Source organism: Pseudochaenichthys georgianus, chromosome 9, assembly GCF_902827115.2.
Source record: "Pseudochaenichthys georgianus chromosome 9, fPseGeo1.2, whole genome shotgun sequence".
NCBI lineage: Eukaryota > Metazoa > Chordata > Actinopteri > Perciformes > Channichthyidae > Pseudochaenichthys > Pseudochaenichthys georgianus.
This window is the reverse complement of record NC_047511.1, coordinates 10,816,106-10,831,065: the sequence shown is the minus strand read 5'-3', so window position 1 is coordinate 10,831,065 and position 14,960 is coordinate 10,816,106. Positions and strand designations below refer to the sequence as shown.

General features: G+C 40.6%; 1 protein-coding gene across 1 annotated transcript; it reads left to right on the top strand.

Moving 5' to 3' along the window:
• Positions 1 to 211: 211 nt before the first annotated feature.
• Positions 212 to 6,139, top strand: prdm8b (PR domain containing 8b). Its single transcript, XM_034091581.2, has 4 exons — positions 212 to 561; positions 3,031 to 3,255; positions 3,851 to 4,082; positions 4,236 to 6,139. The coding sequence occupies exons 2-4, from the start codon at positions 3,037 to 3,039 to the stop codon at positions 5,480 to 5,482; spliced, it is 1,698 nt and encodes a 565-aa protein (XP_033947472.1). The 5' UTR covers positions 212 to 561; positions 3,031 to 3,036; the 3' UTR covers positions 5,483 to 6,139.
• The last annotated feature ends 8,821 nt before the right edge of the window (positions 6,140 to 14,960 follow it).

Below are 14,960 nucleotides of genomic sequence, written 5' to 3'. Positions count from 1 at the left end.
ATTACAATAATAATGGGAGGTGGGGGTACGGGAGGAGGGGGGGGGGGGGTCTCCATCCCTCTGCTCGTCCATAAATCGCATCAAATGACAGTCGGTCAGTGAAGAGTTAAAGGGAGGAGACGGAGAGTGACACGCCTCATTGGGTAGATTATGTGCCGCAAACAAAAAGTGTGTGTCGGTGTGCCAGTCAGCCAGTGCGTCGGGCCCCATCTGCACGCCTCTCGCTCTCTCTCTCTCTCGCTCTCTCTCTCTCTCTCGCTCTCTCTCTCTCTGCCTCCCTTTATCTGCCCTGCTCTCTCTATCCCTCCCGCTCACTCCCAGTGTCTGCGAGTATCTGCAGCAGCACTGTCACTTTCACCACACCGGGGGGGAAATGTACTGACACTATACGGAGCAGACCGGGAGCGCATCACCATCTCCATCACCTCCATCTCCGTCACCGCATCCCCCCTTCGCTTGATTTCGGGGATTTTTTTCTTCTTCTTCCCGGAAACGGGTTTTGATTCGGAGCACCGCTCGCAATTCGATTGTGGATTATTGTTCCTCCTCATCGACCAAAAGGTAGGTTTGTGCAATGCAAAGAAGCTGTGTGTGCTTTTGGATGAGTTTAGAGAGGGACACGGGGACATCAGCCACACACCCTGAAAGCGGCGCAGAAAAGGAAGGCAGATGTGTCAGCACCGTAATTCAGTCACTGCGCTGATTTAGGACAGTTTTCAGCCTGGCACGGCTTTAGCAGATGGGTTAAACACCCCCCCCCCCCCCCCCCCCCCCACCTCTTCTCCACCCCAACCCGGGGGGAGGCTGCTTTCCTCCACTTTCTGGATGTGGAAATGCTCTTTATGTCTTTTACCTTAACGCATCATTCGTAAATGTTGTCTTCTTCCTTCTGAAGCGACTGTTTCTGTGCATCTGAACATAAAGGGGTTCTGTGTGGTCAGTGTGGAACCTGAAACGAAATCGTTTAGCTGGCAGCGCTTTGGAAAGGCTACACTTGCGGAACATTTTCTACAGAGAACCCTTCTGTTGCTGAGCCTCTTACGGTATATAATGCTCCTAATGAGCGGTATTAAAAAGCGCTTTTTTAGGAAAAATCAAGGTCTATTTAATCAGATCCATGCAAATAAAAGTAAATAAAAACCAGAAGAAGAAGCAGAAACTAGCTAGATTTTCTTTCTGCGCATCCAATCAAAAAACAGTGGATTTTTGGGATGGACAGGAGACAGCTCATTATTCCACACTGGCCAGCATTGTTATTATTGTTATCAGGCTACTATTACATTGATTCTCTGTGTGCCAATGTCAGGGTGCATCTTGATGTTGCGCAGAGAAAACTTTTGGTCCAACTGTTTTTATTTTTATTTATTATGTATTACTTATTCTTTCTCATTTATTTCCCTAATGAAAGAAGGTTGCTTTATATTGCACGAGATGTGTCACACTGGACTTGTTTGAGTGCGGGCAGTGATTTATAACGTGTTATAAACTGATAATAGTAGAATTAAACATTACAATAGTAATACTAGGCTAATAAAAAATGATAAATAAAACTGGCACCATAGGCCTCAAAAGCAACAGTAAAGAGTTATTAATTCGTACAATAATAATAAAAAAAGGTTGTGCCGCATTCATTTCCCCTACAGTAGAAATAGAAATATAATTATTTCAACAATTTCCTACTTAGGACATTGTTTGTTTTTTCGCGATTACAGCTTTTTTTGACGATGTTATTTATGTAATATTTTTTTATTTAACTGAGGGTAATTTACGTGCGTATCAGGTGCAGGGCATGCGCGCACAGTGTGTGCTGTATCTAACCGCAGAGCGAGGAGAGCCGCAGCCGTCTAAACACACATTCAGAGGTTAGGACGGGAGAAAAGAAATAATTAACTGGTCGTGCTGCTTTAATTACAGTCTCAGAGGGGAACGTGCTGGATTATGGTAATGAGGCGGCATACGCTGCCGCTTGTAGAAAGCAGAGAAAGGTTGGCTAACATGAAATCACTGACTTTGACAGTCCACTTGAAACCCATTGGACATGCTCTCTCCATTGGACATGCACGGACCTCAGCAGCTCCCACTGAGAGGGTTCTTTACAGTAATTATTTTTTAAACAAGAAAAAACTATCCTTTTGGGATTCTGTTGCTTGTTGTGATTTTTTGACAAATAAACATGTCCTGGCAAAGCTACAGCCTTACTATTAGAGGAATAATAAAGAATACATGATAATGAAAACATCACAAATAGGAAATTGTAAATCACTCCTGAGACTTCACGATTCATTTAAGAATAGTATAGGACTTTTGCGTTTTTAATGTCGCCATCATAATAATACAGCGAAGTGAAGCGTGATCGGAGCCGGTAGAGGCCTTCTAATTATATAAAAATAATAAAAATACTAATGCTTATAATTTCATTTTATATTATATGAATGAAGACATATGATGCACATACTGTGGTTAACAACAGTTTTCCTAAAAGGTTATAGTTTTTAACATTTGTTTCAAGTATATGGTATAACCAAAGACAATGTTATTACTAATTGTAAGTATTAGTATAAGACTAATTATCGTAACAGTAATAATAATAATAATAATAATAATAATAATAATAATTATACTGCTCACATGTGATTTGAAATTATCCTTTTTAGGCGAGGCACATTTTTTCTTTTATAATTGACAACATTGGGAAACCACATCATCAGGATGCTGGACGTGATGCCATCATGACCGTTTTACGGGGTTTGAATTAATTAGAAAGCCTGGCCAAAAAAAAAAGGAACAGTCCCCCAAACGACGCCCTGACAGCTGGTTTAGCCAATCTGTCCAGGAAGAGATTTATTCCCTATCAGCAGGGACAGCGGAAGGTAAACCCACTAAACTGTTAGTTTACATAGGTTTAAGTTAAAATACAAATCGAAGAAAAAAAAGCCTAAATATTTTATTGTCATGAAACATTTTTACCGACTGCTCGTAGTATTTATCTCCTCCCTGATGTCTGACCTCTGCTGCCTCTTGTCTCCGCAGTGTGAAATGGAGGAGTCCAGCTCTCAGAAGTTGGTGTGGGACGGAGACGCCAAAGCGGTCCAGCAGTGTCTGACCGACATTTTTACCAGCGTCTTCACGACATGTGACATCCCAGAAAACGCCATTTTCGGGCCTTGTGTGTTGAGTCACACGTCGTTGTATGACAGCATCGCCTTTATAGCTCTGAAATCCACCGACAAACGCACAGCACCTTATATCTTCAGGGTGAGTGAATCTTTATTACTGTTTTGTGGATACTAATTGCAATTTAATGCAAGCCCTAGTATGTCCTCTAATTGTATCGATAAGCTCCCTATTTTATATTTACCAGTTATTAATTAATCAGGCCTGTCAGCAAAATGTCTTTATTGCATATCTTGCTGTTCAGTTCCAAATTAAGCCAATATTCATTACAAATGTTATATTAATCATAACTGAAGCAAGAAGCTGACATTTTGAGGAAAATCCCCATGCCTGAGCAGCAATGCTCAAAAGCCATGTTGGTATCTTTACAGTCTCACTTAAAATAAGATTGAGTCAGGGAACTGTTCCCTTGTTTCTTAATACTACAATAAGGACATAATCTGCCAAAGCATTGGAGATCATTTGATTTAATGAAAAGCCATTCATTTAAATAATTGTCAATAATAATGAAATCTGTCAATGTTTTTGACAATTCTTTCCTAAAGCGGTTTAAGTCATTATATTTATTTAAATAAACAAAGATACAAGTTGATATAAGATTTTTAGGATCAAATATTTGCCAGAACATTTATTTGAGCTGAAGTAATAACTCAACGTGTTTGTATTTGTTGTAAAGGTGGACACATCGGCGGCCAACAGCACCTCGGAGGGCTTGATGTGGCTTCGGCTGGTCCAGTCGGCCAGGGACAAAGAGGAGCAGAACCTGGAGGCCTACGTGAAGAACGGCCAGCTCCTGTACCGCTCGCTCCGCAGGATTGAGAAGGACGAGGAGCTGCTGGTCTGGTACGGAAAAGACCTCATCGACCTGCTGCTGCTCAGCCCCAGCAGTGTCCCCGCCAAGAGCAAAGGTGAGAAGACTTATACCATATCATCAACATCCATGATCACTGTTTCTCTATGGGCTTTCTTTTGTGCAATCTAACAACACAAAACACCTTTGGAAGATAGCTTCAGGATGATCGCTTTTCGTCAGAACTCATTTCCAAATCTTTTCTTTGCAGGTTCCTCGCACTATTCATGCCCGGACTGCAGCCAGCGATTCCAGTTTGAGTTCCCGTTCTTGGCCCATCTCCGGTTCCGTTGCACCAAAAGATTGCAGAGCATCACGGGGGCCGAAGAGGAGCCAAGCAAAGAGAGCACAGAGCGACCAAACACATCTCCGAACAGGACCAGCCCAAAGCTGGGCCGTCCCGAGGGCTTCAGCAGCCCCCAGGACAGCAGCAAACCCTCCACAGACTTTCATAACCTGGCCAGGGATCTAGAGAACAACCGGACCAGCCCTCCGAGCGACAAGGAGGCCGAGATCTGCAGCGAGAGCTCGGGGAAGAGGAAGTTCTCGGAAATAGATGACAAGGAGAGCCGAGGGCCCAGCCTTTTACAGTCCAAGTCTAAAGATGAGCTTGCCACATCTGCACAAAACTACAGAGGGGCGTACGGCCTAGAGGAGAACCGCAAGTCCTTCTCCCCGCCTGGTTCCACTGAACTCGGTCAGGGCAAGCGCAGCGCCTTCACCGAGGTCAAGAAGACTCCACAGAACCTCAAACACCACAGCGGCAACAAAAACCTCCAGAGCTCCAACTCTGAAAACAAAGATGGTAGTCGTCCTAGCAGCAATCCATCAGAGAAGCACCTCAACATCAGGCAGGTGCTGTCCGAGACCCAGCCGCCCCAAACCTCACACATGGGCAGCGCTTTTACCTCTGTTACCCAGCAAGGAGGAAGTGGTGGCGAGAGGAAGAGCGCCTTCAGCCAGCCGTCTCGCTTCTCCCAGATCTCGCCGCTGGTTATGCCGACTAAACTGCTGGACTGCCACCCAGCGGTGGGCGACACCATCTCCTCCAGCAGACTCTACCAGGCGGACCACCTTGCCGCCAAACTACGGAGCGCAGAACTGGGCGCCAACTGCCCCGTGCCAAGCATGGCCAAGCAGAACCCCTTTGTCTACGCCACCACCTTCTGGCCCAAGAACTCCGGGGCTATTCAGCTCCAGATGCCCTCGGCTCTCACCCTCCTGCCGCCTTCCTTCACCTCCCTCTGTCTGCCGGCGCAGAACTGGTGCGCCAAGTGCAACGCGTCCTTCCGTATGACCTCGGACTTGGTTTACCACATGCGATCCCACCACAAAAAGGAATTTGCCATGGAGCCTATGGTCAAGCGTCGACGCGAGGAGAAACTCAAGTGCCCCATTTGCAATGAGTCCTTCCGGGAACGGCATCACCTGTCACGTCACATGACCTCCCATAACTGACTTTTAAAGAAAGGGAGGGACTTTTTTCTAACAAGGAGGGACTGTGACCCTGCCTGGATTTAAGCACTCCGACTGGAGAAAACCCTGTTAAAAAAACAAAAACACCCCTTGCACTCGTTTTCACTTTGGACTATGATCTTCTAATTCCTGTTCGGTCTGTTTACTTTTCCTCCCATGTACAAAATGTCATGTTTTGGGTGTATGCGAATGCATTTTGACTTTGAAAAGTGATCTATTTATGAAGCACTTGAACGTTTGGGAATAAGGGAAGATTTACATATGTGTAAATGTACAGTAAGTTGTATTTTATATCATATAATGCAAATATAGAAGAAGAGACGAAACACAAACGTAGTCACATGTCATGGTTTACAGAGCAGCACGTTTTTTCATGTCTACGAAGAATATGGACACAAATTGGGATATTATGTCAGACTATATTTCAGAGTGCATGTAATATTAAATAATATTGATTTAAGATGCAGTCTATACATGAACATGTAAATAACTGGTTTTATTTGAAATACAAAGTGTAATATTTTGTGTCAGTGGGGAATAGTTTCAGTGTTTCTTCCTTTTACGGGAATTTACTACTTGATAGTTTATCTAATCACGTTGAATGCATTGACAATAAAATAGCTTTATTTTCAACTATGACCTTGGATTGTTTATTTTAAACTGCAACTGATGAATATGATCTCTTGACTATTGACAGCTCTGGTTTCTCATTTTGCATTTTTAAAGCAAAAGTGACATAACAGTGTTATATATATATATATCTGAAATATGCATGAAGCCCAAATGTCACCTAATTTAAAGTCATTTTTTAAATGTTGAAACATATTGCATTTCATTATTGCCAACCTTCAATATTAGGCATATACAACTCTGTTTGTACAGTCCAAATACAAATAATAAAAACTAGTGCTACCTGAATTAATGCTAAATATGGTTAATGTTTATGTTCATCTCTATTTAAACTACAAAACAATAGCTGGCCCATTTTATGAACTTATCGCCATAATAATTATAATACTACATTGTGTTTCCTTTACTGCTTCATATTATTCATATTATTATTATTACTACATACGCCTTCAATACACGTGGGTCCATGAATCCCTATGACGTGTTCCCCTGAGAGCCGAGGTCGCGTCAATGGGTTGCAATAAGACTGTTCTGAATATTAACGATAACATTCCGATACCTGCAAATGTGTCTTTTATGCATTCATTTTAAAAATACAGAATAGGGGAAAGTACAAAAATGAAAGATTTCACATTAAAACATTGTATATGACGAAAGAAGTTTAGCTATATGTCAAAGAAGAAAATAAACGGGAAATGTTTGTCTTTTGAACAGAGTGCATTACAAGCCAGTTTACTTTACACAATAAAAACATTCTGTAGTTGGGATGTATTGATGGCTTTAGCATTATATGCAATCGATTACCCTTGCAGAAATAGCATTGCAGACCGGAAGATGCATGTGGAGTGCACACAGAGGCCAGGATTTAAAATATATACATACAGTTTAATAACAAATGCTTTTTTCACGTGTTCGGACCAGGGGGTCACAGGTTCAAACCCCACTGCAGTCAGCATGTCGTTGTGTCCCTGGGCAAGACACTTCACCCCAAATTGTTCCTGTGGGGATTGTCCACAGTATTGAGTATGTAAGTCGCTTTGGATAAAAGCGTCTAACAAGTGACATGTAAGGTAAAAATAGAGGTGTGATCAAATATATAAATATCAATAACCTACCAGCCGTATTTGACCTTTAAATGTATAATATTTCACGTCAAATAAGACAGAGAACTGTTATATAATAATGTCAAATAAACACTTGACGATGTCTGGACCAAAAACAATCATTCTCGCTAATATAAATGAATTTGAAGAAAAATAGCAAAGAGAAAAGAAACAATACAACCGGAGAGCAGAAACGAGATGTGTAAAATAGCTCAACAGCGCCATCCAGTGGTCACCATGTTAACTACACGGATATCAGTTGGTTAGTTAGAAATACTGTATTCTATCATTTGGCCTCTTTTTAAAGACAATTTAAATTAACCTTGACGCTCTTACTTTGAAATGAATTATACTGTTTAAATGTTATTGTTAAATAAGATATGGACCAGAGGGGGAAAAAGTACTCAGATCATGTACTTAAGTAAAAGTAGAAGAACCAGAGTGTACTCTCTGTTACAAGTAAAAAGTCCTGCATTCAAAATGTTACTCAAGTAAAAGTACAAAAGGATTTGCATCAACATATACTTAATGTACCAAAAGAAAAAGTAATCATTATGCAGATGGGTCCCTTCCAAATGTGTTAACTAAAGATCATCATCATCATCATCATCATCATCATCATCATCATCATCATCATCATCATCATCATCATCATCATCATCATCATCATCATCATCATCATGTAGACATTGCCATTGATTATGTTGAACTTTAAGACATTTAAGATTATGTTCAACCGCCGCAGAGACAGAAATCGACATGTTCATGAAAATATTTATAAATCATGGATATGGCCTAAATATTTGGATTTGAAATTACGCTTCAAAGTTTTAAACTGTTGTGAAAACATACTGGAATCACTTTACTTTATAAGAAACCTTTTGATTGCATCACATAGAATATATTTTTGGTTCAAATCAAACACATAATTAAATAATCTCAAAATGGTATGAATTGTAAAGGTTCCCTTCATTAATAAAGGATAAATAACTTTATATAAATCGCAATTTATCTGATAATCCTTGTTTATGTACTGTATCTCACGCTCTATTTCTTTCTTGATAGCGAGGAAAACAGCTTGTTGAAATCACTTGTGTTTTTTGTGATTCTCAATACATCCCAAAGTGGTCCATCCCTACCTAAACATATTGGTTCTGGGTGGCATGAATAATGTCAACCAAGTCGAAATGAAAAAACAAATGCTAAATCCAATACAATACTGTAATACTGATCATCAATACCTAAAGTAACCAAGCCGTTAAAGGTCAAAGTCATATTTGTACTAGATTTTTTAAGTTATAAGTGAACTAATAGGGTCAGTTCACAACAAATGTCAACACTTCCTATTATGTCCACAGAGATCTCTCCTTTCAAATAAATATAACACAGGTGAATTACATTTAGTATGAAGCCTGCATAGTTTTTAAACAAGTTAAAAATGTTCCTTTCCAAAAGTTGAGAAGAGAATGAAACATATTGCTGATGCTGTATACTGGTGCTCTAAATATGTCCTGCAGACTGATATCATTTAAACTGATGGCCACACCATGAACCTACTGTATAGGAGTTTGAACATGAAGATGAACATTGAGTGTATCTTTGGGAATAGTCAAACAATAGTTATAGGCACAAGATTGAGATAATGGGCTACTTAGCTTCTATAATAAATGATGTCTTCTTAGGGGGAAAAACCCCATTCCAAACACAAATGTAGGTTTTACATTCAAGAACTTTGTCTATTTGCTGATTTATCTCAAATTTAACAACATAATTTCTTGTATAACAAAAAGGAAGTTCTTAATTTTTCTTTCAACGTATTTTCCTATAGCGTTTAATAAAATTCTATACAATTTATTATTATAAAATGGAGTGACTGGATCCTTGAACAGCTGAAACTCGAAGAACCAGAAGGAAGCCAGATGAAGGCAATGCTGCAGGAGCTGGATGCAAAACAGCAATGAGGAAAAACAGTGAACAAAAATTCTATACATGTTATTATTATTTTAATGTCTATGTCATAGACATTAAAAAACAAAAAGATTAGTATTTCTTTTTAAAACCAGAAATCGTATCTTTAGTAAAACATACACACACCAAACATTCTAGTTTCATTCTTTCTGATATTCTGAGGGTTTAAACAGAGGGGTTTGCTATTATAATTCCCATTCTGATTTATATATTAAATGTTATTCCTGGGAAAATGTATTTATTAATGAGAGATGTTCATCCCTCTGTAGAAACGGCACTGTGAATTGTCAACAAGGTGAAACAAAAAGTGTTTCCACTGTTCAGATTTCTGTCCGAGAAATGTAGTCAATCATTTTTTACATAACGGTTTAGAAAAAAAAGAATTGTTTTGTGGTATGATATCATCTGGTTAATGGTTTTATCCTATTTATAAGAAAACTTTTGAAAATGGTGATTTACAGCCAGGAAAAATGCTTCTGTAAATAGTTGATGCTACCACTTTGCAACTCTCACTGTGGGTGAAATATATGCTACTTTTGAATTTTTTGTGAAAAAATCGCTTGAAATGGATCTGTGTCACCCGGGACCAAAACATTTTTTACAACTGGAACACATTGAGCAGCAGTGAGACATGCTAGTAGCAAATAGAAACACATAAAAGAATGGAGTGGATACAGCACGGCGGCATGTTGCTCATAATGATGGATTACAGCAGCAGTGCATATGCCTGCACGTTACACCTCATCTCACATCAACACACACCTCCTATGACAGCAATCCCAAACGGGTCAATCTCACCACCAAGGCATGTGATCGACGAGACACACACACTCCAGTGATATTTAGTGCCCTCGTGCTTTGGGGCTTGTGTCATCGTCCCTTTTGTGCCCCAACTTCCCCCCTGAGACATTTGTCACTGCATCACTCAGCGAGGGGCGGCGTGGGACAGTTCATATCTCTGCTAAGCTGGCACTTCCAGTTGGCCCTCGGCCCCACTCACACTACATTTTTACATTTTAGGCATTCAGCTGACGTTGCTATCCGCAGCCAAGTGAGCAGGAAAGTGAGCAAGCAGGTAGAGAAACCTCACACGGATTCTTAAGATCACTCTAACGATTGCTGGATCTGCACCAGTGTCCTCTGTTTTTTTTACAATAAAGGCTGAGAATTGTTGCATGGTAGGATTAATAAGAACTTGGTTTAGTGTACTGAGACCATAAAGTTGGAATTATTGTTCTGTGTTAAGGATCACATGATGAGTTTCTAGGCAAGGTGCAACGGGAAAATGTAGGTGCAACGGGAGAGTTAATTAAGCTCACAAATGATGAAATAAATGCAAACTCTTTCAACTACCCCTAAAGCCTATGCTTACCTTCCTCCTGTTACCATAGAAAAACCAACAAAACAAATGTCTGAGTCCATCTACAATCAAATGTGGGGTCCGACGAGTGCTCTTTTAATTGATTCAAGTTGATGCGCCATTGTTGTCTGCAATGTTTCGCTAACTGGATAACTGGATCTGTAACCAGCTGAGCACTTGAAGAACCAGAAGGAAGACAGATGAAGGCAATGTCTCAGCAGCTGGAAGCAAAACAGCAATGAGGAAAAACAGAAAACAAAAAGGAAGAGGAGAAACCAAACAGGTGGTCGAGGGACAGAAGGCGAGGCTTTTAATGGGATTACATAAAGAAAGGTTGGTCAAGAACAGGCAACGGGAGATCAGTCCGAGAAAGAGTGCAGGAGGGTCTTGCATGTAGGCAAAGAGCAATCTGGCAGTGTGCACTCCCTCACTGTGAGTGGGGCTCATGGTACCCCTCAACAAGACGCCTGTTTGATGTCCTGGCTCCAAAATGGTGGAATGCGGTCCCCGTTGAGATCAGGACAGCAGACAGTCTACACATCCTCTATTTCATACTGAAAACCCACCTGTTCGAACTGCACCTTGGCCATACAAAAATACATTGAAGTGAATATACCTGCAAGTTTGTTGTTGGGCTGAGTTTGTATCTTTATGGTTCACTGCATTTATTGTAGGTTGCTTTGGATACGAGCTAAATGTAAGACCTTTTGAGACAAACAGACAGAATTATGTCAAAGGTTAAGAATAAACTTGTATATCTCTTGAGTCATTTTCATATTGAGGTCAAACAATTATACTAACACTATTCAACCCAGTCCCACAGCATTTCGTGTTATAGTCACAACATGCAATCTATTGATTCGTGTTCACCAACACGATTTTAAATGGGAAATCTGTATTTTTTAAATGTTTTTTTCATTCTAATTTGTTATTCTTTTCTAAATAATACACTGTTATTTACTCAACAATATATATATATATATATATTATTTCACATGTGTTACTTCTACACATTAATATCTGGTTTGTAAAACATCATAGACAGAAAGGTATATCCTCCATTTAATGGTAAGCTATTGAAATTCTGAATCCATAGAAGTGTCTCTCGTCACCCAAAACCCCTGACTATTCTCTCAACTCAGTATTTACATTCTTATATTCAAAGAAAATCAGTAATATCTTTAAAAACTACAAGTCCCTGTCTATCAGCTGTGCACCATTATGGTGTAAATATAACCTATCTACCAATTGGATCAAATATAAAAGTCAGCCGAATTAATGTTGATACTGCAATGTTGATACTGCAAGGAGTATTGTGTCAAGAGAAATTGAAGATGTTGTTTAATTGCTGATATATTTATGATCCACGTCACGTATTCAGTTTCGGTGGCAGTTCTTCCTGTTTGTCTAGAAGTCTTCTAATCAGGGCTCTATAAATAAAGAACTACGGCAGATGTGTAATATGTAATGCAGCCGAACCGTGTATTACAATGCCGTTATGTGATGACTTTCAAAGAGAAAAGGAAGAACACTCGGATTAAAGTATTATTTTCTTTTTTGTAAATGTTTTTCGGATTTCATATCGCATAAACACCATATCCCAACGTGCATTGCGGCTAAAACATCCAATCACCGAGCGTCAACCATATAGGATCTTGGGTAATCAGTTCAGTGGCAGTGTATCGCAATGATGCTCGAAATGTCCCTTATAGGCCTACATCTGTTTCCGGTGACTTTATTTTGAAATTGTAAAAAATGTATTATCTTTTCAATTTACACACGGCATCTATTGCACGTCTGTCCGTCCTGGGAGAGGGATCCCTCCTCTGTTGCTCTCCCTGAGGTTTCTCCCATTTTTCCCTTTAAACTGGGTTTTCTTTGGAAGTTTTTCCTTGTACGATGTGAGGGTCTAAGGACAGAGGGTGTCGTATTGTCATACTGATATTCTGTACACACTGTGAAGACCACTGAGACAAATGTAACATTTGTGATATTGGGCTATATAAATAAACATTGATTGATTGATTGATTGATTGATTGATTGAAATTCAGTTCCTGAGGAACGGCAAAAAAGCCAGAGATTATAGAATTAAACAAATAAATAAAAACAAGGATGATTGTGTGTTATTGTTGAGTAAATAACAGTGTGTTATTTAGAAAAGAATAACAAATCAGAAGGAAAAAAAGATTACAAAAAATACAGATTTCAGTATTCTGAGCCCCTTTCCTTTTCCTCGCGGACTGCAAAAAAAGTCAGACATTATACGATTTAAAATAAAAACAATAATCGTGGCTTGATATTGAGTAAGAAAATGTTTTATGAACCACACAGCTTCCGGTCTTCCAAGACCCGACCGGACAAAAAGACGTGCTGCAGGCACGAAACATACTACCAATAGAAATACATTGCTTTTAAAATCGTTCTGTGTGACACGGAAAAAAGGGGGAAATCGTGATGGTGAACACGAATCAATAGATTAAATATCGTGACTATAACACGAAATGCCATGAGACTGGGTTGCACTATTAGCATGTTACTGGCCAAAACAGGCAATCTAACGGCCCCTACACACGGCGGCGTGCGTTGCCGCTTCAACGCTTCTGCCCATTCACTTTGAATGGAGTGACGTCACGATTCGCCGAACTGCATTGTGGGAGCAAAGCGTAGCTTCTCTCGCGGTGCTCACTGCAAAAGTAGAGCACTGTTCTACTATTGCCGCCTCGACGGAGGCGTCAGCCAATCAAATCCCGCATATGCAAATCTGACAGTACAAGCACTAACTAGCCAATCAAACCGCGTGTATGTTGGGAGAGCCAGACCGCAGTTATTTCCCATATGTCAAAAAATGGAGGAGAAAATTATCGTGGCGGTAGGGAATCACCTGGTACTATATGCCCAGTCCCTCTTTACATACAGGGATACAAACCAGAGGAGCCAGGCATGGGGGGAGGTGGCAAAGACAGTGGGGGAAACTGGTAGGTTTTCGCTTGTTTGGGGAGTTTATATCCAGTGTACTTCGTTTGAATGGACAGCTAGCAAGCATAGACAGTATATTCAGCCAGCATGGATGTAGCATGAATGCTTTGCTTTGTATGTCCGGGGCGGGACATTCATGTGATTGGTTGTTGGTCGTGTTGCTCGCGTTGACTCCCCAAGCTCAAGACACGCCCACCGCCAAGCGGCAACGCACGCCGCCGTGTGTAGGGGCCGTAAGTGGACGGAAAACTGAAAAAGACATATTTGCCTGACATGATTTCACGTTTCTGTCTCTTTACCTTGCCAGCTGTCCCAAGATACTGGACCATTTATAAAAATGTTGTACACTCTAGTCTAGTCAGTTAGAATAATAGAAACACGGGACAATACAAAAGTTAACCTTTAAGCATCTTCTTACAGCTCCAAACAGAGGACTCCCATGCACACTGAGGGGTTTAGACAGCAAGCTAACAAGGCGGTGAAAGAGAAGCCATATCAGAAGTATTGATTTCACACAGCCACAGAGTCCTGGCCTGCAGCCCTGCACACACACTCCACAGTGTGTTTAAAGTTCTAAAACAGGGTGTGCACGAGGCCAGCTTCCTGTGCTGCGGTCTGATTGGGATATCGCTGTCACATCATTATTTTTTCAAAGACCTATATATACACAAACAACATCGTCCTCTGTGCACTCGCACTATTTCTGCCCCACATTGCACTCAATCTACAGGTCTGCTGACAGGGACACATTTACACATCATGTCCCCTCTGAGACCATCCCCATCCGTCCACATGCCTGTGACAGAGTGTCTCTCGCTCGGGGACTCTACCTGTCTTCAGGGCACTTCAGAGTCTTGGATTCTCCACATCGTGAAGATGGCGAAGACTCCCGAGGTTAGATATTTAGGTTACAGCTGTTTCCCAGATTCAAGCTGCCTTTGACAGACGAGCGTCGATGTGTCACACTGTAGCGGAGCAGGGAGGACCCAAACGCTACAGGAAGAATAGTAGAACTTCCAGATAACATATGTCAGACGGCGTAAACTGAAAACTAGGACTTAAAAGGGCCCTATTATGCTCATTTGAGGTTCATATTTATATGTTGTGCCTCTACTGTGACATGTCTCCATGCTTTCATGTTCAAAAAGCTCGGCGCAGCGCAGACGCTTCCGGTGGGATCAGGGGGTAAGGCCAGGACAAACAATCAAAACAGGCGGGAAAACACACAAAGACAGGAAGTAAAAACACAGCGAGAAAAAGCTTTTCAAAATAAGTCAGGAATCATTACATTTATGAAGTCTATGATATTATTTGTGTAATCTTGGTATTTTTCTATAATATTCTTGCTCTTCCTTCTTCACTGTAGATCTGGTACTTAACTTGTTTCAATCAACCTTGTTTATAAGATTTGGGGTCATTTAA